General features: G+C 41.9%; 1 protein-coding gene across 3 annotated transcripts; it reads left to right on the top strand.

Moving 5' to 3' along the window:
• The first annotated feature begins 6358 nt into the window (after positions 1-6358).
• LOC109898231 (transmembrane gamma-carboxyglutamic acid protein 2) lies at positions 6359-20059 on the top strand. 3 transcript variants are annotated; one of them, XM_020493117.2, is made up of 8 exons: positions 6363-6545; positions 7021-7125; positions 10757-10920; positions 11079-11112; positions 11281-11416; positions 14150-14293; positions 19079-19190; positions 19223-20059. In XM_020493117.2, the coding sequence occupies exons 2-7, from the start codon at positions 7041-7043 to the stop codon at positions 19149-19151; spliced, it is 636 nt and encodes a 211-aa protein (XP_020348706.1). In that variant the 5' UTR covers positions 6363-6545; positions 7021-7040; the 3' UTR covers positions 19152-19190; positions 19223-20059. The 3 variants fall into 3 exon arrangements, with proteins under 3 accessions (XP_031689641.1, XP_020348706.1, XP_031689639.1); XM_031833781.1 differs by having other exon boundaries at positions 6359-6545; positions 11290-11416; positions 19079-20059; XM_031833779.1 differs by having other exon boundaries at positions 19079-20059.
• The last annotated feature ends 5468 nt before the right edge of the window (positions 20060-25527 follow it).

Genomic DNA, 25527 nt, shown 5'->3' with positions numbered 1-25527 from the left:
ATTCCCCAGGACCAGCCCATCAGCCTGCAGGAGGAGAAATATGGATGTTAAAAAATTGTGAAATTGAATGGTCTTCTTGCCCAAGGAATGAGCCACCCGCATGGCTGCCAATGTGATAAGGATGCAACCAGGGCCGACGCGGATGGCGGATACTCATGTGCAGGACATAGTCTTATTTTGAACTGTTCATTCCAGACTCCATCCAGAAAAGCATTCTGGACTGCACTAATTTGGAGGGAAAAGTGGATTTTTGGAGAGAGATGGAAGGAGAGGGACCATTTACAAGCATACTTTGGGGTTCTTATTCTTGCTGGTGTTTTCAGATCCAATGGGGAATCCCCGTCGGATGCAGAAGCTGGCAGATAACTTTTCCGCGCAACAATGTCTCTTGAAGACTTCCACATTATTTCCAGGATTATCCCCTTCGATAACTGAGACACCAGACCAGCTTGGCGGCAGAGAGACAAGCCAGCTGTAATCAGGTCAGTGTGGGACAAGTGGGTGTACCGCCTTCCCCTGTTTTACAACCCTGTGCCAAACGTTAGGCAGTACATACCGTCTTAACCCTATACGGGGAGGCCAGGTGGAGGAGCCCCTGAGAAGAACCAAGGGTTGCGGGTTGTCCTGGACATGACACAGGCTCTGTGACCACAACATGCAATAACTTTTTTTTTACTTCGCACAATCTGGGACAGGAGCTCCTCAAGAGGAAGCTGACGATGGTAGGAACAGTACGCAAAAACAACCCACAGCTCCTACCTCAGCTCTTGAATACATGGAACAGGCCTATCAATTCCTCTAAGTTTGTGTTCACGGCCGACACTTCCCTAGTGTCCTACTTGCCAAATAGAGGCAAAAATATGGTACTCATGAGTACCCTGATGGGAGAATCTGTAGCCAGAAACATCAGAAATGTTAACTGATTACAATGCCACAAAAGTACGGAGGGACCATTTAGACAAGCTGGTGACTGGCCACAGCTGCAAAAGAAGAACCCTACGCTGGGCACTTCTCATATTCTTCAACATCTCGGCATACGACGCGTTTGTCATCTGGATGGCGTTGAACCCAGATTGGAACAGAGGGAAGCTCCAGAGGAGAAGGGTCTTTCTCGAGGAGCTGGACAAGACCTCAAATCCATAGGAGGCGACATATCTCAAGGACCACAGCTTCTGCAGTCATTGTGAGGAGGATTCAGGAGGAGGATGCTGGTGCACCATCTGCCCGACCCACAGAACCAACAACTTCAATACCGGAAGTAAGTGTGAGTGATGTTGCATGTGTGTGTGTCTGACTCTCCTACCTTGGCCTGCTGTAACAATCTGAGTGAGTGAGTGAGTGAGTGAAAACTCGGAAACTTTTAAACTCGGACAAAACAGAGATGCTTGTTCTAGGTCCCAAGAAACAAAGAGATCTTCTATTGAATCTGACAATTAATCTTAATGGTTGTACAGTCGTCTCAAATAAAACTGTGAAGGACCTTGGCGTTACTCTGGACCCTGATCTCTCTTTTGAAGAACATATCAAGACCATTTCAAGGACATCTTTTTTCCATCTACGTAACATTACAAAAATCAGAAACTTTCTGTCCAAAAATTATGCAGAAAAATATATCCATGCTTTTGTCACTTCTAGGTTAGACTACTGCAATGCTCTACTTTCCGGCTACCCGGATAAAGCACTAAATAAACTTCAGTTAGTGCTAAATACGGCTGTTAGAATCCTGACTAGAACCAAAACATTTGATCATATTACTCCAGTGCTAGCCTCCCTACACTGGTTTCCTGTCAAAGCAAGGGCTGATTTCAAGGTTTTACTGCTAACCTACAAAGCATTACATGGGCTTGCTCCTACCTATCTCTCTGATTTGGTCCTGCCGTACATACGTACACACGTACGCTACGGTCACAAGACGCAGGCCTCCTAATTGTCCCTAGAATTTCTAAGCAAACAGCTGGAGGCAGGGCTTTCTCCTATAGAGCTCCATTTTTATGGAACGGTCTGCCTACCCATGTCAGAGACGCAAACTCGGTCTCAACCTTTAAGTCTTTACTGAAGACTCATCTCTTCAGTGGGTCATATGATTGAGTGTAGTCTGGCCCAGGAGTGGGAAGGTGAACGGAAAAGCTTGCTGTCTCTGCCTGGCCGGTTCCCCTCTTTCCACTGGGATTCTCTGCCTCTAACCCTATTACAAGGACTGAGTCACTGGCTTACTGGGGCTCTCTCATACCGTCCCTGGGAGGGGTGCGTCACCTGAGTGGGTTGAGTCATTGATGTGGTCATCCTGTCTGGGTTGGCGCCCCCCCCCCCCCCCCCCCCCCCCCCCCCCCCCTTGGGTTGTGCTGTGGCGGAGATCTTTGTGGGCTATACTCAGCCTTGTCTCAGGATGGTAAGTTGGTGGTTGAAGATATCCCTCTAGTGGTGTGGGGGCTGTGCTTTGGCAAAGTGGGTGGGTTTATATCCTTCCTGTTTGGCCCTGTCCGGGGGTGTCCTCGGATGGGGCCACAGTGTCTCCTGACGCCTCCTGTCTCAGCCTCCAGTATTTATGCTGCAGTAGTTTGTGTCGGGGGGCTAGGGTCAGTTTGTTATATCTGGAGTACTTCTCCTGTCCTATTCGGTGTCCTGTGTGAATTTAAGTGTGCTCTCTCTAATTCTCTCTTTCTTTCTCTCTCTCGGAGGACCTGAGCCCTAGGACCATGCCTCAGGACTACCTGACATGATGACTCCTTGCTGTCCCCAGTCCACCTGGCCGTGCTGCTGCTCCAGTTTAAACTGTTCTGCCTTACTATTATTGGACCATGCTGGTCATTTATGAACATTTGAACATCTTGGCCATGTTCTGTTATAATCTCCCCCCGGCACAGCCAGAAGAGGACTGGCCACCCCACATAGCCTGGTTCCTCTCTAGGTTTCTTCCTAGGTTTTGGCCTTTCTAGGGAGTTTTTCCTAGCCACCGTGCTTCTACACCTGCATTGCTTGCTGTTTGGGGTTTTAGGCTGGGTTTCTGTACAGCACTTTGAGATATCAGCTGATGTACGAAGGGCTATATAAATAGATTTAATTTGAGTGAGTGAGTGATGTTTGTAAAATTCCTGAACTGATTTCATCATTCTAGATTGCAGCTGGTAGCAACAAGAAGAAGCGATGCGATGTTTGTCCACCCATGTCTTGATTATAAGTGAGTTTTGTTTACAATTACATGCAATGTGATCTAGCAGATCTGGCAAATATTAACTACAGTGCCTTGCGAAAGTATTCGGCCCCCTTGAACTTTGCGACCTTTTGCCACATTTCAGGCTTCAAACATAGAGATATAAAACTGTATTTTTTTGTGAAGAATCAACAACAAGTGGGACACAATCATGAAGTGGAACGACATTTATTGGATATTTCAAACTTTTTTAACAAATCAAAAACTGAAAAATTGGGCGTGCAAAATTATTCAGCCCCCTTAAGTTAATACTTTGTAGCGCCACCTTTTGCTGCGATTACAGCTGTAAGTCGCTTGGGGTATGTCTCTATCAGTTTTGCACATCGAGAGACTGACATTTTTTCCCATTCCTCCTTGCAAAACAGCTCGAGCTCAGTGAGGTTGGATGGAGAGCATTTGTGAACAGCAGTTTTCAGTTCTTTCCACAGATTCTCTATTGGATTCAGGTCTGGACTTTGACTTGGCCATTCTAACACCTGGATATGTTTATTTTTGAACCATTCCATTGTAGATTCGTCTTTATGTTTTGGATCATTGTCTTTTTGGAAGACAAATCTCCGTCCCAGTCTCAGGTCTTTTGCAGACTCCATCAGGTTTTCTTCCAGAATGGTTCTGTATTTGGCTCCATCCATTTTCCCATCAATTTTAACCATCTTCCCTGTCCCTGCTGAAGAAAAGCAGGCCCAAACCATGATGCTGCCACCACCATGTTTGACAGTGGGGATGAGGTGTTCAGGGTGATGAGCTGTGTTGCTTTTACGCCAAACATAACATTTTGTATTGTTGCCAAAAAGTTCGATTTTGGTTTCATCTGACCAGAGCACCTTCTTCCACATGTTTGGTGTGTCTCCCAGGTGGCTTGTGGCAAACTTTAAACAACACTTTTTATGGATATCTTTAAGAAATGGCTTTCTTCTTGCCACTCTTCCATAAAGGCCAGATTTGTGCAATATACGACTGATTGTTGTCCTATGGACAGAGTCTCCCACCTCAGCTGTAGATCTCTGCAGTTCATCCAGAGTGATCATGGGCCTCTTGGCTGCATCTCTGATCAGTCTTCTCCTTGTATGAGCTGAAAGTTTAGAGGGACGGCCAGGTCTTGGTAGATTTGCAGTGGTCTGATACTCCTTCCATTTCAATATTATCGCTTGCACAGTGCTCCTTGGGATGTTTAAAGCCTGGGAAATCTTTTTGTATCCAAATCCGGCTTTAAACTTTTTCACAACAGTATCTCGGACCTGCCTGGTGTGTTCCTTGTTCTTCATGATGCTCTCTGCGCTTTTAACGGACCTCTGAGACTATCACAGTGCAGGTGCATTTATACGGAGACTTGATTACACACAGGTGGATTGTATTTATCATCATTAGTCATTTAGGTCAACATTGGATCATTCAGAGATCCTCACTGAACTTCTGGATAGAGTTTGCTGCACTGAAAGTAAAGGGGCTGAATAATTTTGCACGCCCATTTTTTTAGTTTTTGATTTGTTAAAAAAGTTTGAAATATCCAATAAATGTCGTTCCACTTCATGATTGTGTCCCACTTGTTGTTGATTCTTCACAAAAAAATACAGTTTTATATCTTTATGTTTGAAGCCTGAAATGTGGCAAAAGGTCGCAAAGTTCAAGGGGGCCGAATACTTTCGCAAGGCACTGTATGTATGCTGTCTATATTGTTTGTAATTGATGTGTCAACATCTAAGTATTAAGTATTGTTATGTAAATTGTTATGGCTGTATTGTTTTAGACCCACAACATGATTGTTTTTTTATCTGACCCGTGAACATTGGGTGAATACAAAAACATGAACACCACACAAGGATAAAAAAATATTCTGCATAGAGGTCTACCTGGGGTTGGGGGACCGCCACATGAGGGCAGAACAATACCAAATTCTACTGCCCTAAGGGTTATCTCTTTTCCCATCATACCTATGAATGGATGATAAGGCTCCTGTTTCAAATCCTGGCGGATTTAGTTATAGGCGACATGGGCGACCGCCGGGGCGACACGGGGTGCCCGCACCCAAAAAAATGGAATGTTGACATTGGCGCGATCGGTTTTCTATCACTCATTTCCACGTCACGTCAATGATATCATGTCAACGTGTGGGACTGTGGGTCAACTAACCTTGTCGTAGTGGGCGCCCTGATTCTAGTTTGTGAGCTGGGCAGGCTACTGCCTAGGCAGGTCTCCCACTCAGAAGTATGAGATGGGGAGGGGGCAGGTCTCCCCACTGGAAGCCTGAGGTAAGGGGCTATGAAATAGCGCACCTCTAACTTGGTAGAGGACTAATGCAATTAGTAAAATCAGTCACACTACGAAATGCTACCAAATAAACCACAATTCATTCATAATACTGTGAATATATAGTTTCACAGACATATTGTTGCATTTTTTTCTGGTTTGTGCGAAATGTAACGGATGTGAAACGGCAAGCTTAGTTAGCGGTGGTGCGTGCAAAATAGCGTTTCAATCAGTGACGTCACTTGCTCTGAGACCTTGAAGTAGTGGCCGCGGCTTTTGTGGAGCGATGGGTAACGATGCTTCGTGGGTGACTGTTGGTCCCTGGTTCGCGCCCGGGTATGGGCGAGGGGACGGTCTAAAGTTCTACACGAAATCGTTAAGAATAATATAAAATCAGTCTGCACACTAAGTCTTGAGTCTTGTGCCAAATCAACACATTTGTTTCTATTTGTCTTTGATACTTATTTTTTTGTCTTATTTTTGTATATATATTTATATAGTTTTAAATGTTAGGACTATTTATTTGTGCTGTTCCAAATGACTGAATAAAAATTACAGGTAGTGCAGAATGGTGCTTTTTTTGTTGTTGGGAGGGGGGGCGCTTAAGGAGGGGTTCGCCCGGGGAGCCATACAAGCTAGAACTGCCACTGACCAAGGTTCACAGATTCCTCACACTTTGGCCCCCCACTCTGTGGCTATAGCATAGTATCGAATGTCGTTACAGTAGTAAACATAACAAATCTCTAACGTTTTAATTTACAGAAAATAAGTAAAGTAAACTTGACAGCAACTGTTTGGATATGGAAATTAATATCCTTGTTGATCTCTCTCTTCCTCTCGTTCACACACAATTTCAAGAAACGCCCCCTTTCTGCCCTCACACCCCCATGACCATAGGGTATGTTGTAAAACGGGTATGTCATGTGACGTTATAGGCAGGGTGTTTGTCTAACAGGTACATTTGTGTAGATATTGTATCTGTCGTAAATTAGCATAGTAATGGTCTAAATTAAGGAAAGCCTGGGTGAGCGAGTTGAAAATAGAGGATTAAATATTAGTTTCGAAGCGAAAACATCGAGGACAGAAGGTAAGGATAATATTTTCTCGTTAACGAATTACGATAAATTATTTTCGACCAAAATCATTGGGCAGGAATCACTGGCCAATTGTTTATTATCGATATAACTATAGCTATGATAATTAATTATCGTTAATTGTGCTTTCTCATTTCTCAATGCAATTGAACAAATCTTTTGTTTAGATAGAAAAATAAAAATGTAAAAATGTATTTCTTTATTTTCCTTATTATTTATAAGACAGTAGGCCTACGATACGCTACAATGTAGGTATTTGTTCCTATGTGATTCAATTTTGTTACATGTCGAAACATTCTATAAGTAGCTTTTGTTTCGTTTTAACCCCCCCCCCCCCAAGAGGGTGACATAGTCAAACAGTCGTTTTTTATGTGTGGTTGCTTTTTTTACATGAGAAAATCACTGAATAATGTTTTGAGTATGGCGTATTTAATTAGAGAAATAATGAATAAATGCATTTTGTTGCAGTTGTGTCTCCTGCTTGAGAAATGCCAGGTTTGGCAGAGATATGTATTGGCATGCTGTCGCTGGTCCCCCTGGCTTGGGCCAGAGTTGTCTACAACCACAATGAAGGTAAACACACATCTGTTCAGTCGTGGTGTGTGGGTAAAATCACTGGGGAAGCCAAGCCAGGGAAGAAAAAGCCATATTACTACCTATGTGTTGTGATAATTGTGTTGTTTGCTCTATAACCTGTTAGTTCATATGCTTGCCACTGTAATATATAGGCCTAAGGCCCGAGACAAGGAGACAGACACAGTGGCAGAATAAATTCAACCACACCTTTGTTTCATCACAACCCGGAGAGCAACCTCTGTCTGATGAAGTCCGCAAAGCATATTGCATGTAACAAACAGTTACATGACCTACATCATCGTCAAGGAAGTTAATGTTTCAGACATTTTTTTACTACTAAACAGCTATTGATTTAGAACCACGGACAGTTACCGCAAGTTGCAAAGAAAATAGGAGCTGCCTTCACTATTCCAGCACTATTTCAACTTCAACATTTCAACATCATCAAATCACCTATGCTTAGTCTAATACAGTGAAAACTAAAATATAACAAAAACGATTTAGTTCAATCAACGTACGCTAAATATGATGTGTCTGTCTTGCTGGCTGTAGAAAAAACATGTTGACTCACCCTACTTGTTGAGAAATGCTATCCTCCTCTCTTTGATGCTGACGAAACTGTTTATGACTGTCATACAGTACACACTTTTAGTTTTTGTTGTCCTAGGCTACCTGGCTAAAATGCTTGCTCGCTAACTTCCTTTCATGGGCAACGATGAGCCAGCTAATTAACATTAGCCTACTACATCTAGCTACATATTGAACTTCCATCCTCTCAGGCCAGGGGCACAATGTATGAATTTCTGGTTGGATCAGAATCTTTGTTATAATCATTGGCCAGTACGGAGAATTAAGTGAAACCACAAGTCTAAATCCCAATCTCCATCCATGGGTAATTTAGGAAAGGGGCAATTAGCTAGCAATTAGCTGTCAGTGATTGGTGTGAAGCCAAATCCAAACTGGCTTCCCTTGACACTTTTCTTTTTGTGCGCCAGGACCATTCACAGTAGGGCTCACTCAGTTTAGCTCAACGCTGATCTGCTATTGTTTTAAACTTTTTTTTTTCAAGGGTGGCCAAATGTTCACTTCCCTTGCATGGCTTCCCATGCATTCAGTGCTATGAGACGCAACAATGTCTTACTCTTTTTGACCAGACAGCATCAGATAGATAGAGACAACGGGGTGCTGTCTTGGATGCTTTCTCCGATGACATACATTCAGCCTCTTCTTGCAAATTTAAGGAAAATTATGAAACACAGAGAGACTAAAGATAAACTATTTAATGTTATTTATTTTTTTGTCAATTTTGGGGGGGGAAGCCTGGCTTCTCTTGGCATCCATGAATACATGCCACTGCATCTGTTTGTCCTTAACATCCACAAGTGTGCTCACTAGCACTGAGAGGGAGAGAATTCAGTTCAACTTGTTTTGGAGGCAGGTTTACCCCCTCCTCTTTCACCCTACTTCATGTACGGTCATATTGGGCCAGTGGTTCCCAAACTGTGAGGCATTAACTTCTTATGGCTGGGGGCAGTATTGAGTAGCTTGGATGAATAATGTGCCCAGAGTAAACAGCCTGCTACTCAGTCCCAGAAGCTAGATATGCATATTATATATTTGTATATTTATATCAGTATATTTGGATAGAAAACACTCTGAAGTTTCTAAAACTGTTTGAATGATGTGAGTATAACAGAACTCATATGGCAGATTCCTGCAAAAATATTATTTGAAGATGAGAAACAATCCAACCAGGAAGTGGGAAATCTGAGGTTTGTAGGTTTTCAACTCTTGGCCTATCGAATACACAGTGGGATATTGGTCATGTTGCACTTCCTAAGGCTTCCACTAGATGTCAACAGTCTTTAGAACCTTGTTTGATGCTTCTACTGTGAAGTGGGGGCAAATGAGAGGGGAATGAGTCAGGGCTCTGGCAGAGTGCCATGAGCTGACCACGCTTGTTCACGTGAGAGCGAGATCTGTTCCATTGCATTTCTACAGACAAAGGAATTCTCTGGTTGGAACATTATTGAAGATTTATGTTAAAAACATCCTAAATATTGATTATATACATCGTTTGACATGTTTCTACAGACTGTAAAGGAACTTTTTGACTTTTCATCTGCTGCTAGTGAACGCGCGTCATGAATTTTGATTTGTGAACTGAACGCGCTAACAAAAGGAGGTATTTGGACATAAATTATGGACATTATTGAACTGGGATTCCTGGGAGTGCATTCTGATGAAGATCATCAAAGGTAAGTGAATATTTATCATGCTATTTCTGACTTCTGTTGACTCCAACATGACGGATATCTGTTTGGGTTGTTTTGGTCTCTGAGCGCCGTACTCAGATTATTGCATGGTGTGCTTTTTCCATAAAGTTTTAAAAAATTCGGACACAGCGGTTGTATCTATAATTCCGTGCATAATAGTTGTATCTTTTATCAATGTTTATTATGAGTATTTCTGTAAATTGATGTGGCTCTCTGCAAAATCACCGGATGTTTTGGAACTACTGAACGTAACGCGCCAATGTAAACTGAGATTTTTTAATATAAATATTAACTTTATCGAACAAAGCATACATGTATTGTGTAACATGAAGTCCTATGAGTGTCATCTGATGAAGATCATCAATGGTTAGTGATTAATTTATCAATATTTCTGCTTTTTGTGACTCCTCTCTTTGGCTGGAAAAAAGGCTGTGTTTTTCTGTGACTTGGCTCTGACCTAACATAATCGTTTGGTTTTCCTTCGCTGTAAAGCCTTTTTGAAATCTGAGACTGTAGTGGGATTAACAAGAAGTGTATCTTTAAAATGGTGTAAAATACTTCTATGTTTGAGGAATTTTAATTATGGGATTTCTGTTGTTTTGAATTTGGCGCCCTGCACTTTCACTGGCTGTTGTCATATCGATCCCGTTAGCGGGATCTCAGCCCAAAGAGGTTTAAGGAACTCAGTTGGGCTTTTAACTTACTCTTGAAAGTTGTAATAGTAGAATGCACAATGTGTAATTTCATGATTGGATAGTGAATCAGTTTTCCTCTTGTCATTGCAGACCTTTAGAGAGCTATTTATAACTTTTTTGCGCGTTGATTTTGTTGTAATGTTTGTCACTCAATTATCACATGAACACACAAGACATGGCATCTGCTTTGAAATGGCAAAATGTGTTCTCCACCACATGGCAAAATGTGAAGAATTGCTGTTTTAAAAAAGCACCACCCCATGGGAAAGTTTATAGAATTGCAGGAAGTAAGTTTGAAACTTGCAAAATTCTCTCCTCCAAGAGTGACCAGTTTGTGTCATGGACAGTGTAGGGGAGGGGTGTCCCCAAAGATAGAATGTGGACTGAGTGAAAAAGTTTGGGAACCACTGTGTCGGGCAATTGTTCTTTTGCTTCACTTTTTCTATTTATATCTGATTGTGAGGTTATCCATTCAATACTGACTTTTGTCTGTCGAAGTCAGACTTATGATCAATGATTGCTTGTGTGTGTGTGTGAGAAAGAGGCTCCGTCTCTATCTCTGATTATATCAACCTCAATCTCATGTCCACCAATATCCTCTCTCTCTCTTGGTCTGTCTGTCTTATTCCCTCTCTGTTTCTCATTTTCTGGGTCCAGTGTTCCTGGGACAACAGTCTGCGTCCTCGTACCTGTCTCGCTCGCTGCTCTGGAACAAATGGGACCTGGAGCTGGTGACGCCAGGCAGCCTTGAGAGGGAGTGCATAGAGGAGGTGTGCACCTACGAGGAGGCCAGGGAGGTGTTTGAGGACACAACCAAAACGGTGAGGGAAGGGGGCAGTGAATGTGGTGGTACCTTTCATGAAAGTCTGTTGGAAATTATGGATTATTTACACACATTAAGAATACTGTAAGCTTGTTCAATTAATTGACTAATTGGATACTAGAAATTTACTTGGAATTAATTTTCTATTTTCCCCAGAATGTATTTTGGAACACATATACCAGCAGTCACAGTAAGACCTTTTTTGGGGGGAGCTTTTAGTAAATCTAAGTCAATATTGACATTTACTTTCTCACAACTGTCCTCATGTTTCTCTATGGATGATGCTAGTGTTGTGGATTATAATCGCACAGGCTGTAATCTTAATATAATGTACATTGCAAATATATTTATTGTGTTGGTTCTTTAGACACGGCGCCCAGAGTGGATGTGTCGGGTCTAGTGGCAGGGATCTTGGCTATTCTAGTGTCTGCTGTCATAGCCACGGTGCTGGGCTGCTATTGTTACAAGAACAAGGCTGGTAGGACGGCAGGCAGGTAAGATTGAGTGTGTGTGTTGTGTCTATGTATGTTAGTGTGTCGATCTTAGAGTGTGTAAGTATGTACAGTATAGCCTAAAGCATCGACTGCCTGGTTGCCCTACCTGTCAGCAAATTTAAAATTATAAAGTAGGCCTATGTAATCCCTGGTATCCCTACATAGTAGCAACATATGGTAAAGTACATTGTCTTATTATTTTTTAATTACAGTAGCCTACATGAGGTATTAGCAACATGATAACCCTTGGTTCACCCCAGACCTGACTGCCCTCCACCAGCACAAAAACATCCTGTGGCGGACTGCAATAGCATCGAATAGTCCCCGTGATATGCAACTGTTCAGGGAAGTCCGGAACCAATACACGAGGTCAGTCAGGAAAGCTAAGGCCAGCTTCTTCAGGCAGAAGTTTGCATCCTGTAGCTCCAACTCCAAAAAGTACTGGGACAACGTGAAGTCCATGGAGAACAAGAGCACCTCCTCCCAGCTGCCCACTGCACTGAGGCTAGGTAACACGGTCACCACTGATAAATCCATGATTATCGAAAACTTCAATAAGCATTTCTCAACGGCTGGCCATGCCTTCCGCCTGGCTACTTCAACCTCGGCCAACAGCTCCGCCCCCCCCGCAGCTCCTCGCCCAAGCCTCTCCAGGTTCTCCTTTAACCAAATCCAGATAGCAGATGTTCTGAAAGAGCTGCAAAACCTGGACCCGTACAAATCAGCTGGGCTTGACAATCTGGACCCTCTATTTCTGAAACTATCTGCCACCATTGTCGCAACCCCTATTACCAGCCTGTTCAACCTCTCTTTCATATCGTCTGAGATCCCCAAGGATTGGAAAGCTGCCGCAGTCATCCCCCTCTTCAAAGGGGGAGACACCCTGGACCCAAACTGTTACAGACCTATATCCATCCTGCCCTGCCTATCTAAGGTCTTCGAAAGCCAAGTCAACAAACAGGTCACTGACCATCTCGAATCCCACCGCACCTTCTCCGCTGTGCAATCTGGTTTCCGAGCCGGTCATGGGTGCACCTCAGCCACACTCAAGGTACTCAACGATATCATAACCGCCATCGATAAAAGACAGTACTGTGCAGCCGTCTTCATCGACCTTGCCAAAAGGCTTTCGACTCTGTCAATCACCATATTCTTATCGGCAGACTCAGGAGCCTCGGTTTTTCGGATGACTGCCTTGCCTGGTTCACCAATTACTATGCAGACAGAGTTCAGTGCGTCAAATCGGAGGGCATGCTGTCTGGTCCTCTGGCAGTCTCTATGGGGGTGCCACAGGGTTCAATTCTCGGGCCGACTCTTTTCTCTGTGTATATCAATGATGTTGCTCTTGCTGCGGGCGATTCCCTGATCCACCTCTACGCAGACGACACCATTCTATATACCTTCGGCCCGTCTTTGGACACTGTGCTATCTAACCTCCAAACAAGCTTCAATGCCATACAACACTCCTTCCGTGGCCTCCAACTGCTCTTAAACGCTAGTAAAACCAAATGCATGCTTTTCAACCGGTCGCTGCCTGCACCCGCATGCCCGGCTAGCATCACCACCCTGGATGGTTCCGACCTAGAATATGTGGACGTCTATAAGTACCTAGGTGTCTGGCTAGACTGCAAACTCTCCTTCCAGACTCATATCAAACATCTCCAATCGAAAATCAAATCAAGAGTCGGCTTTCTATTCCGCAACAAAGCCTCCTTCACTCACGCCGCCAAGCTTACCCTAGTAAAACTGACTATCCTACCGATCCTCGACTTCGGCGATGTCATCTACAAAATGGCTTCCAACAATCTACTCAGCAAACTGGATGCAGTCTATCACAGTGCCATCCGTTTCGTCACTAAAGCACCTTATACCACCCACCACTGCGACTTGTATGCTCTAGTCGGCTGGCCCTCGCTACATATTCGTCGCCAGACCCACTGGCTCCAGGTCATCTACAAGTCCATGCTAGGTAAAGCTCCGCCTTATCTCAGCTCACTGGTCACGATGGCAACACCCATCCGTAGCACGCGCTCCAGCAGGTGTATCTCACTGATCATCCCTAAAGCCAACACCTCATTTGGCCGCCTTTCGTTCCAGTACTCTGCTGCCTGTGACTGGAACGAATTGCAAAAATCGCTGAAGTTGGAGACTTTTATCTCCCTCACCAACTTCAAACATCAGCTATCTGAGCGGCTAACCGATCGCTGCAGCTGTACATAGTCTATTGGTAAATAGCCCACCCTTTTTCACCTACCTCATCCCCATACTGTTTTTATTTATTTACTTTTCTGCTCTTTTGCACACCAATATCTCTACCTGTACATGACCATCTGATCATTCATCACTCCAGTGTTAATCTGCAAAATTGTAATTATTTGCCTAATTCTTATGCCTTTTGCACACATTGTATATAGACTCCCCCTTTGGTTTCTACTGTGTTATTGACTTGTTAATTGTTTACTCCATGTGTAACTCTTTGTTGTCTGCTCACACTGCTATGCTTTATCTTGGCCAGGTCGCAGTTGCAAATGAGAACTTGTTCTCAACTAGCCTACCTGGTTAAATAAAGGTGAAATAAAAAAAATAAAAACATAGGTCTATGTAATCCCGGATAGCCCTAACTAGCAGCAACATTATTTCAGAATATGAGTCTTCCCATATTTTGTCTTGTGTGTGGCCAACATTACAAGTGTGTAGCCTAACCTAGTGTTACTTTTATGTCATCTGTTTCAGTGGTCCAGTGAGGATGGTTTTGGATGGCCAGCCTACCCCAGAGACAGTGCCTCTCGCTGGGATCATCGCCCCAGGACTGCCCTCCTATGGCGAAGCCCTGAACCGCAGTGGGCAGCATGACGCACCCCCGCCACCTTACTCTGGGTAGACGTGTGTGTGTGTGTGTATGTGTGTGTGTATCACAGGAGGTTGGTGGCACCTTAATTGGGGAGGATGGGCTCGTGGTAATGGATGGAACAGAATGAGTTGAATGGTATCAAACACATGGTTCCTATGTGTTTGATGCCATTCCATTTACTCCGTTCCAGCCATTATTGAGCCATCCTCCCCTCAGCAGCCTCCACTGGTGTGTATGTACAGTTGAAGTCGGAAGTTTACATACACTTAGGTTGGAGTCATTAAAACTCGTTTTTTCAACCACTCCACACATTTCTTGTTAACAAACTATAGTTTTGGCAAGTCGGTTAGGACATCTACTTTGTGCATGACACAAGTAATTGACATAATTTGAGTCAATTGGAGGTGTACTTGTGGATGTATTTCAAGGCCTACCTTCAAACTCAGTGCCTCTTTGCTTGACATCATGGGAAAATCCAAAAAATCAGCCAAGACCTCAGGAAAAACAATTGTAGACCTCCACAAGTCTGGTTCATCCTTGGGAGCAATTTCCAAATGGCTGAAGGTACCATGTTCATCTGTACAAACAATAGTGCGCAAGTATAAACACCATGGGACCACGCAGCCTACATACCGCTCTTTCACAGACGTGGAAGCTGATAGTCAGGTTTTTCTATCCACAATCCAGACTACAATAAATGGCTTCCTAAAGAAAATCAAATCCAAACCTGGCCAAAACAGCACTCTTCCTTGGCTAAATGGAGAAATCTGGAAATTGATGAAAGAACGAGATTATGCTCTAAAAATAGCCCTAAAATCTAAATTAGAGCATGACAGACGTAGGTTTACCATGTTGAGAAATAAGGTGATGAAAGAAATCAGACAGGCCAAGGCAAACTTTTTTATTAACATAATTGGTGAAGCAAAGGGAAATTCTAAATTGATATGGGAGAATCTAAAAAAGTTAACAGGGAAAGACCATGGTAACACTGCAAAAAGACTAGAAATCATGGTGAATAACAATCTAACACAGGATGCAGTCGAAATAGCAATAGCCTTCAATTCCTACTTTATTGACTCTGTCAGGGTACTGACACAGAACCCCTCCACTTGTTTCTTGGGCTCAGTGCTAGTGAATGACACTCAACCTGTCTTCATCATAAGGGAGGTTTCTGAGTCAAAGGTGAACAAGGTGATTAGCTCACTAAAGAACTCTAAAGCCAAAGATGTGTTTGGGATGGACTCTACCTTTCTTAAAAACTACAAAGAGTCACTCATTGGCCCCATTACTAAGGTCACCAACACATCTATTGGTCTCGGTGTGTTTCCAAGGGTATGGAAGTCGGCCATAATAACAGCCATCTTTAAATCAGGCGACCCTGCTGACGTGAGTAACTCCAGGCCCATTAGTATACTACCTGTGGTGTCAAAGGTTGTTGAAAAGTGTGTAGCAGAACAACTGATTGCCCACCTCAACAACAGCCCCTTCACATTACACTCCATGCGGTTTGGCTTCAGAGCGAAACACTCCACAGAAACGGCCAACTGCTTTCTTCTGGAAAATGTGAAGTCCAAGATGGACAAAGGGGGTGCTGTTGGGGCTGTGTTTCTGGACCTAAGGAAGGCTTTTGATACTGTTAACCATGAGATTCTCATCACAAAATTGTCCAAGTTCAACTTTTCCCCTGATGCCTTGAGATGGATGAAATCATACCTTGAAGGCAGAACTCAGTGTGTCAGAGTGAGCAATGAGCTGTCGCCCACTCGTAGCTATGATGTGGGCATGCCCCAAGGGTCAATACTGGGGCCCCTCCTGTTCAGCCTGTACATTAATGATCTGCCTTCTGTCTGTACCGGGTCTGAAGTTCAAATGTATGCAGATGATACAGTGATATATGTGCATGCAAAGAGCAAACAACAAGCTGCACAAGAACTCACTACTGTAATGGTCCAGGTTACAAAGTGGCTCAGTGACTCGTGTTTGCATCTCAATGTGAAAAAAACTGTTTGCATGTTCTTCACAAAGAGGGCAACAGATGCTACTGAGCCAGATGTCTATGTGTCAGGGGAGAAGCTCCAGGTGGTATCCGATTTTAAGTACCTTGGCATCATACTTGATTCCAACCTCTCTTTTAAAAAGCATGTGAAAAAGGTAATTCAAATAACCAAATTCAACCTAGCTAATTTCCGATTTATACGAAATTGTTTGACTACAGAGGTAGCAAAACTGTACTTCAAATCTATGATACTCCCCCACTTAACATACTGCTTGACTAGTTGGGCCCAAGCTTGCTGTACAACATTAAAACCTATTCAGTCTGTCTACAAACAGGCTCTCAAAGTGCTTGATAGGAAGCCCAATAGCCATCATCATTGTCACATCCTTAGAAAGCATGAGCTCTTGAGTTGGGAAAATCTTGTGCAATACACCGACGCATGTCTTGTATTCAAGATCCTTAATGGCCTGGCTCCCCCTCCACTCAATATTTTTGTTAAACAGAAAACCCAGACATATGGCAGCAGATCCACAAGGTCTGCCATGAGAGGTGACTGTATAGTTCCCCTAAGGAAAAGCACATTTAGTAAATCTGCATTCTCTGTGAGAGCTTCCCATGTCTGGAATACACTGCCATCAGACACACATAACTGCACCACATATCACACTTTCACAAAATGCTGGAAGACATGGCTAAAGGTCAATCAGATTTGTGAACATGGTCCCTAGCTGTGTGTTGCCGCTTTCCATGTTGTCTGTTGTCTTGTGAGGTGTGGAAACACTTTGTTGCTTTTATGAATTTTGTCTTACTGCTTTTTGTTTTATGTTGCTCTGTCTGTATGCTACGTCATGCTCTGTCTGTATGCTATGTCTTGCTTGTCCTATGTTGCTATGTCTTGCTTGTTCTATGTTGCTATTGCCTATATTGTAATTGTTTTTAATAACCTGCCCAGGGACTGCGGTTGAAAATTAGCCGGCTGGCTAAAACCGGCACTTTTACTGAAACGTTGATTAATGTGCACTGTCCCTGTAAAAATAAAAAATAAACTAAACTAAACTAAAGAAGGAGACGAGTTCTGTCTCCTAGAGATGAATGTACTTTGGTGTGAAAAGTGGAAATCAACCCCAGAAAAACAGCAAAGGACCTTGTGAAGATGCTGGCGGAAACAGGTACAAAAGTATCTATATCCAGTGTAAAACGAGTCCTATATAACCTGAAAGGCCTCTCAGCAAGGAAGAAGCTACTGCTCCAAAACCGCCATAAAAAAGCCAGACTATGGTTTGCAACTGCACATTGGGAAAAACATCATACTTTTTGGAGAAATGTCCTCTGGTCTGATGAAACAAAATTAGAACTGTTTGGCCATAATGACCATCATTACTTTAGGAGGAAAAGGGGGAGCCTTGCAAGCCGAAGAACACCATCCCAACCGTGAAGCACGGGGGTGGCAGCATCATGTTGTGGGAGTGATTTGCTGCAGGAGGGACTGATGCACTTCACAATGTAGATGGCATCATGAGGAATGAAAATTATGTGGATATATTTAAGCAACATCTCAAGACATCAGTTAAAGCTTGGTTGCAAATGGGTCTTCCAAATGGACAATGACCCCAAGCATACTTCCAAAGTTGTGGCAAAATGGCTTAAGGCCAACAAAGTCAAGGTATTGGAGTGGCCATCACAAAGCCCTGACCTCAATCCCATGGAAATTTGTGGGCAGAACTGAAAAATTGTGTGAGCAAGGAGGTCTACAAACCTGGCTCAGTTACACCAGCTCTGTCAGGAGGAATGGGCCAAAATTCACCCAACTTATTGTGGGAAGCTTGTGGTAGGCAACCCAAAATGTTTGACCCAAGTTAAACAATTTAAAGGCAATGCTACCAAATACTAATTGAGTGTATGTAAACATCTGACCCACTGGGAATGTGATGAAAGAAATAAAAGCTGAAATAAATTAAATTATTATTATTCTGACACTTAACATTCTTAAAATAAAGTGGTGATCCTAACTGACCTAAGACAGGGAATGTTTACTAGGATTAAATGTCAGCAATTGTGAAAAATTTAGTTTAAATGTATTTGGCTAAGGTGTATGTAAACTTCCGACTTAAACTATGGTGGAACGAATGTGTACTGTGCGTAAATGTATTCCAGCTTTCTGTACTAGTTGTAATATGCATGTCCGTCCACTGTGTGTGTCTGTCTGTCTCAGTGGTGGAAAAAGTACTAAAGTATCATACTTGAGTAAAAGTAAAGAAAGTCACCCAGTAAAATACTACTGTCATAAAAGTCTAAAAGTATTTGGTGTTGAATATACTAAAGTATCAAAAGTATATGGAATTGCTAAAATGTACTTAAGTATCAAAAGTGAAAGTATAAATCATTTCAAATTCCTTATATTAAGCAAACCAGACTGCACCATTTACATTTTTTTTTATTGACAGATAGCCAGGGACACACTACAACACTCAGACATAATTTACAAACTAAGCATGTGTGTTTAGTGAGTCTGCCAGGTCAGAGGCAGTAGGGATGACCTGGGATGTTTTCTTGATAAGTGGACCATTTTCCTATTAAAATGTAATGAGTACAATTTGGGTTTCAGGGAAATGTATGGAGTAAAAAGTACATTATTTTCTTTAGGAATGTAGTGAAGTAAAAGTTGCCAGAAATATAAATAGTAAAGTACAGATACCCCAAAATACTACTTAAGTAGTAATTTAAAGTATTTTTACTTAAGTACTTTACATCACTGGTCTGTTTGTCTGTGCATGTTTCATTCATGTCATTATTTTTCTCTCTCTTTTTTACACAGGGGGATGCCATCAGAACCTCCTGACCCAGTTGACAATACTGGGATTATTGCTAATACTGAGGACACTGAGTGAAAAGGAGGGATGGACATTTTAAAAAGGGGCATTTAGGAAGTGTGTGTGTGTGTGTGTGTGTGTGTGTGTGTGTGTGTGTGTGTGTGTGTGTTACAAGCTTCTTCAGTTGGAGATCTGGACAGTTATAAGTGAGCACAGCTGTGAACATTTCCATTTCAATTTCTGTGAGTTGTTGAAATAGACATGGTATATGTCCATATAATAGGATAGCATTTCAATCCCTGTACTGATTGAAATTGGGATGTAATTGACACAGTTCTAGTTTTTAGGACTTTTTTTTATTCAGGGGAAGAGGGGAGTTCATGGGGGCAAGGCTGAAGGATGTTAGAGAAATTAAGGGAATGGGATGACGACTTGTTAAGAGGTTACCTGTGAGAAAGAGAAGCAATCCCTTGAAAGTTACATATCTTGAAAGCATGATTGCTGACAGTCACCAAATGTTTTGCTTATGTCAACAATGGACTAATGAATTTCCTTTTAATATGTATAAACTAGCAGCTGGTACTGTATTTAGGTCAACATGTTGCCTCATGTTTGTCTTATCTCAGTTGTTTCTATCTGTATTGTTGCATGACAGACCACTCTGAACTTGCTTATATTTATACACATTTCTTATTAAAAACATTTTAATAAAATGTTTTGCACCCCTGGCCCACTGGTCAATCAGACAGTCATCAAGACTCCATAGATGCACGTTTTCAAGAAGGTTTTAAAATATGCCCGGGTGTTAGAAGTGAAAGTCATGCAAAAGTAATCGGATTTCTACTTTTGCATAATCCAAACGTTTCCGTTACTGATTACTTAATCTTTTATATAACTGCAATCAGTAACGGATTACATTTTTTAAGTAATCTGCCCAACCCTGCATAAATCTGCACTCTTCAAAAATAAATGTATCTTGCATTGCTCCCAAATGTACCCTTTTTCTCCCTGGTTGAGAATTGGCCTGTGCTACACAGTATTCTGTCAGAGAATGGTCTCTATGTATATGACTAAAGGCTTTACATGGTCAATCTGCATCTGAGGTGGCTGTAAAGCATTTACTGCGCAGACATCTTGTGTTTAGCTGAACTATCGTGAAGGAATTTGTCAAGGAAGTTGAGTTGGTGTTTATACAGGACCTCCCGCCCCCACATACCGTCAACCAATCATGTCAATGCGGAGCTATACAGAGTCATCTGCTTTGTTTCACAATTTGATGCGCACGGTGATGCGATTACAGAGCTTGATTTGGCCTCTGCATTCCTCTTATTGCTCCGCAATTGCGTCACACTCATGATCAAGCATAAATGGTTTTTAAACAAGAGTCGGAGTAGCAGACAGACTACGTGTGTGTGCGCGCACTGGAGAGGGAGAAAAAGTGAGTGAGTGGGGAGAGCGTGCTAACGTGCGATCCAACCAGCCGCTCTCAAAAATGGCGTCTTCAGAAGAAAAAGACGTGAAACCCTGACATCAAGATTCTAATACGGCCGCGAAACCTCTCTTCAATTCTCTCTGGTCTATTTATGATTGGTTTTACAAAAGAACGCGAGCACTACTACAATATAATTTGATGTGCGGTACGAATATTATAGTCGTCGAAGTAAGAAGGCCCGCCTACTTGACCAATCAGATGAGGGAGTGTGATGGACGCGTATGCCGGTTTACTATTCGTGGGAAAAGACCAATCAGATTAGGGAGTGTGATGACGCGTATGCTGACCGGTTTGCAGGGGCAGACGAGAGAGATATATATATATATTTATATATAAATATATATATATAAATATATATATATATATATATTTATATATAAATATATAAATATATATAAATATATAAATATATATATATAAATATATATATATAAATATATATATATAAATATATATATATTTATATATATATTTATATATATATATATATCAGTTTCCTAGTTCCGACTACTACATGAACGCGGCATAAATTACATATATATATATATATATGTAATTTATGCCGCGTTCATATAGTAGTCGGAACTAGGAAACTGACATTTCCGACTTGCTTGCTGGTTGTAGTTAAACACGTCCCGCGTTCAACGAATCATCAAGTCGGAAATTTCAGAGTTTCCTAGTTCCGACCAGTAATTGAACGAAGCACCATTTTATCAAGTTATCCATCAATGGTTTCTTTATTTATTAGCTATAATAAAACCAACCGTTCTAAATGCAAAGTGGTAATTGGATGTCTTTTTCAAAGTCAGTTACTTGTCTTAAACCAAAATAGGTTTACTCCAATATCTGCATTGTTTTTAAAATGGCATGTTGACAAATTGACACCTTGATTTTACATTTTATTTTCAAAATCCACAAGTAAAACGTAATTTCATAGAAATGTTCCCAGAATTGTTTTTATTTTAAAAGTGTTACTTTATTTGGCATCTATGAACTTACTATAGTTGTTTATTTAACTTAACAGTACACCTATTTGGTATTTTGTACCCGTTTCAATACAAAGGCTCTTCAAGTTATGGAAGGTGGCAAAACATTTAATAATAATTATGATTAATTGGACTTACAGTGGCAAAAAAAAGTATGTGAACCCTTTGGAATTACCTGGATTTCTGCATAAATTTTACTAAATTTAATCTGATCTTCATCTGTCACAACAGTAGACAAACACCGTCAGCTTAACTAAAAACGCACAAATTATTGTCTTTTTTTTGTCTATATTGAATACATAATTTAAACATTCACAGTGTAGGTTGGGAAAAGTTTGTGAACCCCTACGTTAATGACTTCTCCAAAAGCTCATTTGAGTCAGGAGTCAACTATCCTGGATTCAAATCAATGAGATGAGGTTGGAGATTTTGAAAATAGCTGCCATGCCCCATTAAAAAAAAAAATTGAGAAATTTCAGCACTGTTGCTACTCTCCCTAGGAGTGGACGTCCTGCAAAGATGACTGCAAGAGCACATCGCAGAATGCTTAATGAGGTTAAGAATCCTAGAGTGTCAGCAAAATATTACAGAAATCTCTGGAAGATGCTAACATCTCTGTTGATGAGTCTACAATACGTAAAACACTAAACAAGAATGGTGTTCATGGGAGGACACCATGGAAGAAGCTACTGCTGTCCAAAAAAAAACCATTGCTGCCCGTCTAAGGTTCGCAACAGAGCACCTGGATGTTCTACAGCGTTACTGGTAAAATATTCTGTGGACAGATTAAACTAAAGTTGTGTTGTTTGGAAGGAACACACAACACTATGTGCGGAGAAAAAATGAAACAACACACCAACGTTAACATCAAAACCTCATCCCAACTATTGTAGTGGGAGCATCATGGTTTGGGGCTGCTTTGCTGCCTCAGGGCCTGGACAGCTTGCTTGCTATCATCGACTGAAAAATGAATTCCCAAGTTTATCAAGACATTTTGCAGGAGAATGTAAGGCTATCTGTCCGCCAATTGAAGCTAAAGAGAAGTTAGGTGATGGAACAGGACAACAACCCAAAAGACAGAAGTAAATCAACACCAAAATGGCTTGTACAGAAGAAAATACGCCTTCTGGAGTGGCCCAGTCAGTTCTGACCTCAACCCGATTGAGATGCCTTGAGAGCGGTTCACACCAGACATCCCAAGAATATTGTGGAACTGAAACAGTTTTGTAAAGAGGGATGGCCAAAATTCCTCCTGACCGTTGTGCAGGTCTGATCCACAACTACAGAAAACATTTCAAATCAAATTTTATTTGTCACATACACATGGTTAGCAGATGGTAATGCGAGTGTAGCGAAATGCTTGCTTCTAGTTTCGACCATGCAGTAATATCTAACAAGTAATCTAACCTAACAATTTCACAACAACTACCTTATACACACCAGTGTAAAGGAATGAATAAGAATATGCACATAAAAATATATGAATGAGTGATGGCCGAACGGCATAGGCAAGATGCAGTAGATGGTATAGAGTACAGTATATACATATGAGATGAGTAATGTAGGGTATGTAAACATTATATAAAGTGGCATTGTTTAAAGTGGCTAGAGTTGAGTCATTATGTTGGCAGCAGCCACTCAATGTTAGTGATGGCTGTTTAACAGTCTGATGGCCTTGAGATAGAAGCTGTTTTTCAGCCTCTCGGTCCCCGCTTTGATGCACCTGTACTGACCTCGCCTTCTGGGTGATAGCGGGGTGAACAGGCAGTGGCTCAGGTGGTTGTTGTCCTTGATGATCTTTTTGGCCTTCCTGTGACATCGGGTGGTGTTAGGTGTCCTGGAGGGCAGGTAGTTTGCCCCCGGTGATGCATTGTGCAGACCTCTGGAGAGCCTTACGGTTATGGGCAGAGCAGTTGCCGTACCAGGCGGTGATACAGCCCGACAGGATGATCTCGATTGTGCATCTGTAAAAGTTTGAGTATTTTTGGTGACAAGCCTAATTTCTTCAGCCTCCTGAGGTTGAAGAGGCGCTATTGCGCCTTCTTCACCACGCTGTCTGTGTGGGTGGACCATTTCAGTTTGTCCGTGATGTGTACGCCGAGGAACTTAACTTTCCACCCTCTCCACTACTGTCCCGTCGATGTGGATAGGGGGCTGCTCCCTCTGCTGTGTCCTGAAGTCCACGATCATCTCCTTTGTTTTGTTGACATTGAGTGTGAGGTTATTTTCCTGTAACCACACTCCGAGGGCCCTCACCTCCTCCCTGTAGGCCGTCTCGTCGTTGTTGGTAATCAAGCCTACCAGATTTGAGGTTATTGCTGCCAAAGGAGGGTCAACCTGTTACTAAATCCAAGGGTTCACATACTTTTTCCAACTTGCACTGTATGTTCAATAAAGACATGAACAATTATAATTGTTTATGTCTTATTAGTTTTAAGCAGATTGTGTTTGTCTATTGTTATGACCAATTTATGCAGAAATCCAGGTATTTTTTTAATTTAACTAGGCAAGTCAGTTAAGAACAAATTCTTATTTACAATGACAGCCTAGGAATAGTGGGTTAGCTGCCTTGTTCTGGGGCCGAACAACAGATTTGTACCTTGTCAGCTCAGGGATTCGATCTAGCAACCTTTCAGTTACTGGTAACTCGAAAGGGTTCACATATTTTTTCTTCCCACTGTACATGGCACTTTTTTAGACATCCAAAGCTCGTTACAGGGAAACTCACGACCCTAACCCCACTTACAGTGCCTTGCGAAAGTATTCGGCCCCCTTGAACTTTGCGACCTTTTGCCACATTTCAGGCTTCAAACATAAAGATATAAAACTGTATTTTTTTGTGAAGAATCAACAACAAGTGGGACACAATCATGAAGTGGAACGACATTTATTGGATATTTCAAACTTTTTTAACAGATCAAAAACTGAAAAATTGGGCGTGCAAAATTATTCAGCCCCCTAACCTCTTCATCCTACTTGAGACATTTGCGTCCCAACTAGACATTTGGAAATGCAAATGCACTACGCTACATGCTAATAGCACTCGTTAAAACTCAAACGTTCATTAAAATACACATGCAGGGTATTGAATTAAAGCTACACTCGTTGTGAATCTAGCCAACAAGTCAGATTATTAAAATACTTTTCGGCGAAAGCATGAGAAGCTATTATAAGAGAGCATGCAACACCACGAAATACCTGAATGCTACGTAAACAAAAGATTTCGCATAGCCGGCGCTACCCAAATAGCATAAATAAAATATAAAACTTTCATTACCTTTGAAGATCTTCTTTGTTGGCACTCCTATATGCCCCATAAACATCACTATTGGGTCTTTTTTTCGATTAAATCGGTCCATATATATATTCTAATCCAACTTTAGGTATCAGTAAACGTTAATAATCTATCAAAATGACCACGGGGCGATGTGTATTCAATAGCTCCACGATTTCAAATCATCTTCCAAAAATCTCTCTTCAAACCTTCCAGTCGGAGACCGGATGGAAAGTGATCTCCCAGGTTGGTTTGCCCAAGAAATAAACAGCCCGAAAATGACGAGACTGGCGACATCGTGTGGAAGCTGTAGGGATTGCAACCTTGTCCATAAGTAATATGGTTTCCATTTAACAAACAATGGAACTGGCGGATTGATACCTTTTTCAGTTTTCAGTGACCAGATTTTCTTGCGCTTTTCGCTGAAACACACGCTCTGTTCAAGTCACAGCGGTGATTTAACCAGTTTTAGAAACGTCAGAGTGTTTTCTATACACACATACTAATCATATGCATATACTATATTCCTGGCATGAGTAGCAGGGCGCTGAAATGTTGCGCGATTTTTAACAGAATGTTCGAAAAAGTAGGGGGTAGGAGCAACGAGTGTAGCTTTAATACTTTGTAGCGCCACCTTTTGCTGCGATTACAGCTGTAAGTCGCTTGGGGTATGTCTCTATCAGTTTTGCACATCGAGAGACT

Source organism: Oncorhynchus kisutch, linkage group LG10 (assembly GCF_002021735.2).
Source record: "Oncorhynchus kisutch isolate 150728-3 linkage group LG10, Okis_V2, whole genome shotgun sequence".
Classification (NCBI taxonomy): Eukaryota; Metazoa; Chordata; class Actinopteri; order Salmoniformes; family Salmonidae; genus Oncorhynchus; species Oncorhynchus kisutch.
Note: the sequence above shows the minus strand (reverse complement) of the source record. Positions and strands in the feature narration are given on the sequence as shown.